This window comes from Hipposideros armiger, unplaced genomic scaffold, assembly GCF_001890085.2.
Source record: "Hipposideros armiger isolate ML-2016 unplaced genomic scaffold, ASM189008v1 scaffold_12, whole genome shotgun sequence".
Classification (NCBI taxonomy): Eukaryota; Metazoa; Chordata; class Mammalia; order Chiroptera; family Hipposideridae; genus Hipposideros; species Hipposideros armiger.
The window spans coordinates 1550708-1554514 of NW_017731362.1; the positions used below are offsets into that span (position 1 = coordinate 1550708).

General features: G+C 34.1%; 1 protein-coding gene across 3 annotated transcripts in view; it reads right to left on the reverse strand.

Moving 5' to 3' along the window:
* Positions 1–3807, reverse strand: part of CEP152 (centrosomal protein 152) — a 106088-nt gene that overhangs the window by 14408 nt on the left and 87873 nt on the right. For all 3 annotated transcript variants that reach the window (XM_019663884.1, XM_019663872.1, XM_019663881.1), the window contains exon 21: positions 679–808. In XM_019663884.1, the coding sequence (XP_019519429.1) occupies positions 679–808 (130 nt within the window). The remainder of the gene's footprint in view (positions 1–678; positions 809–3807) is intronic.

Below are 3807 nucleotides of genomic sequence, written 5' to 3' on the forward strand. Positions count from 1 at the left end.
ATATATATATATCTCAGTGATCAGGCAACATAAGCCCTATATTCCTCAGTGAACTCTGAATACCTCAAATGGCTGTAGTACAGCACACTAAATCTTTGACATAATAACAACTCTAGGTCACTAAGGAAAGGTTAAATTATTAATTCACCAAATATTCAAGGAACACAAACTATGCGCCATTTACTCTGCCGTGTGGTGGGGAGGCAGAGATAAAGATACTGCCCCTGCCCTCAGGAAACTCACAAATCAATCAGAAAACACCTAATATACTTCAGAAAGGCTTCCACTAAAAAATGGTTGAATGAACTTCAGTAATTTGAATGAAAAGGTCTCAGCTATTTGGCAATTCTCTTTATGTGAAACCCTTGATTTCTCAATAAAGCCAGGGAATAAAAACATGACTGCTCTATTAAAATTCTCATTACCCTCCTTCTAATAAAAATCACTTATGAATGGAGGGAAGACCATGAAAAGACTGAAGTAAATGGGCCTAATGCAACCCTGGCTTCTAAATGCAAAATGAAATTTAAGGAGCGGACACACATTGAGTAGGGGTAATATTACACATTTGTCCACTCAAAAACTGTACACATCTTTGATTTCCTTTTATCCTCAAAGCAACTCTCCAGAACCGTGAATATGGCTGTTCCAAAGACTGGGGGAATAAAATCCCGTTACCAGCATCTGTTTCTGTTTCTTGCACAGCATGGTGTCCAGACGTGGGTGCAGGAAGGACAGCCGGGACTCCACGGTCTCCTCTGCCAGTGACCTCTGCGGCAGGATCCTCAGAGACCTTCACCATATTTCTCTGAAACAGATCATCTTCAGAGTTAATGCCTAGTAAAAATCTTTACACAATTCTCTATTTAAAATGCTAATATAAAAAGTTTTTAAGAAAACAACCCATTGCCTGAAAAAAATCTTGCCTAAACTATCACCAATATTTTTCTTATGGAGTTATGTGAATATTGTCTTTACTATGAGCCAGTCTCTTATGACCATATTTTCCAAATTAGAACATTATGTGATGGAGGACTGGTGGACCAGCTATAAGACAGGAGATATATATGAATTTACGATGTTTTAATGGTATATGTGATCAAACCACAGGGTAGACTATGTGAAATCAGAATTATTCTTGGAAATCCAGAACATTTGCACTGCAGCAGCGGTCAGGTTCATCAGAAGCTGTAATACCAACCTTTTGCCTTCTATGAATTCAAGGTAACAACAGTTAAAAAAAAAAATGTAACTTACATAGTATGCTATATGTTCCTAAAAACTTTAATATGCAGTGTCATTTTGAAAGGAAGGGCAGTTGAATTCCAATGTTGAGACAATCTGAGGCTCACCTAAGTTACATCTTGCCTGAGACCATTTCTTCACTAACAGGTATTAAATCCTTTCTTCATTCTATTCCCTATTATGGGCAACATAGCTACTAAATTCAATAATGAGACATTCATTTAGGCAATATTTTCAGATTCTGTAAAACTACTAAATCCCAAAGGATAATCTGGAGAAGGCTGTCTTATTTAATGACTTGAGACACATTATTTATGTTTAATCCTAAGAGCCTTGATTTTGTTTATGAGAAACTCATTTAACTGACTGTCAGGAAATTTACCTACGAAACAGAAGCGAGAGGTCAGCAGTTACAGAGAAAAGGCAAGCTCCAAGATTGCACAGAGATGCCATTGAGGACAAAAGGCGTAATAAAAGCTGAGCCCAAAGGCAGTCAATGTTTCCAGTTTCTACTCAAAACTGGAGAAAAGCTAAGGTGACAAAAAGATAGAAAACAGAAACTTTTTGGTCTTAGCTTTAACTTGACCTCGATGGTAGGAAAAAACGAACATCCCTAAGTTTGAAAATTGTATTTTAGTTGGTGGTTTTTTTTTTCTTTTATCCATTACGAACTGTTGTATTAATATATTTTCACGAGCATTCATTTCCTTGGAAACTTCATTTTTAGTTAATTGATTGCATCCTTTCCATTTTAAAAAACGTGTGGTCATGTAACTTATTTTAATGAAGACTTCTTTTATATATATACTGATGATTTTTTCGCTTTAATTTTCATAAACAGTTCTAAAGACTAAATTTAATGTATTATAAGCCATAGTCCTTTGCATTTATGACACGTACACTGCAAATTTATAATCATTGCTTTAGCTCAAGGTTCTGAACTGAGTTAGCTTTAAAACAGCATAAGTATTACTCTATGACAAATGCCAGATTAGGCATTTCAAAGCCACCCTTTTCTCAGGAATGGAATCTGTTCCCACCCAACAAAAGCCACAAAAGTCTAAGTTCTTAGCCAAATTACGTGATTCTGTCTCCATAGACATGTGAGCCACATTAACTCATACAAAATGATCTTATACTGTTTGCACAATCATAAATAGAAAGANACTGAAGTACTTAGGAATAAAAGTGTACAATGTATATAACTTACCCTCCAATGGTTCAGGAAAAAATGAAATATTCACATACATATCCACACAGAAGAGCACAGAACGGGGTAAAGTGTTATCAATAGTTATATGTAGGTGAAGGGAATATGAGTGTTCTTCGCAACTCTGTTTATTTTTGCAACTTTTCTGCAAGTTTGAAATTATCTCCAAATGAAAGATTTAAAACTGTGAGGAGGTATAAATGCACAAAAATTGCTTGGCACGGTACCTGGCATAAAGCAACTATACAATAAATAATACCTATTGCTATTAGTAATACACAGAACTTATAAAATTTAAATAATATACAAAAATGATATAAAAAGTAAATTATTACTATTAATATAATTGATATAATAAAGCAGGAGTACAAAGTGGCACAGGCTTGGAAGCCAATATCCAAAAGGATGAGGTAAAAATCACTGGTCCAACAAAGGTATTCTTAGCTCTCTCCTGACTTTTTTGTTTCATTTAGATGCTGCCACTCATGTTAAAGGATTAACAAAGCATCAAGTTGGTACCATACATTGCATTTGTATTTTTCATCTAAGATATTGTTGTAAAACTAAAAATCAGGCAAATGCCCATTAAAAAGCGAATGGATAAATGATAGTATATTCAATGGAGTACTACACAGCAATGAAAATGCATCCGTTAGAACTATATGCATTAACACTGACAAATCTTAGAAGCCTGATATTAAGTGAAAAAGTCAGTTACAAAGAGACTATAACAAGTATTAAGGCATTTTTATAATGTTAAAAGACAGTTTTTTGAGGATACTTATACTTGAATGAAACAAAGAAAAGCAAGAGAACAATTTTTAAAAATCAGAATATTTGTTACCTGGTATTGTGGGGAAGTTACAGGAATGAAACTGTGGTGAAACACATACCAGTCTTTAACAGTATGGGTGATGTTCTATTTTTTATGTCAAATAGTGGGCTCCTGGTTGTTAGCCTTCAGAACTTATATATGTGCATTATATATATGTTTTGCATTTACCAGGTAATTCATAATTAATGTTTAAATTATTTTTTTAAATGATGAGATATTAGGAGGATAGAACCCAATAGTCAATAGTGGCGCTCTCTTGTGGTGGGATTATAAAGGACTTTATCACTTACGATATGTTTTAGATTATTTAATCTTTTCTAATGAATTGGTCAATGTGGTTGTTTTTAGGAAAACAAGACTAAAGAAAGAAAAATAAATTATTTTATCATCTGACTTGTCTTAGGTCAAAACTGACTTCTTTCGTATTGACAGGACTTCCCAAAGCGAAATGATACCTAAAACTACCCATTTCACAAAATATAATTCTCAGGTTATTCCAACTGTAACAACAGACATA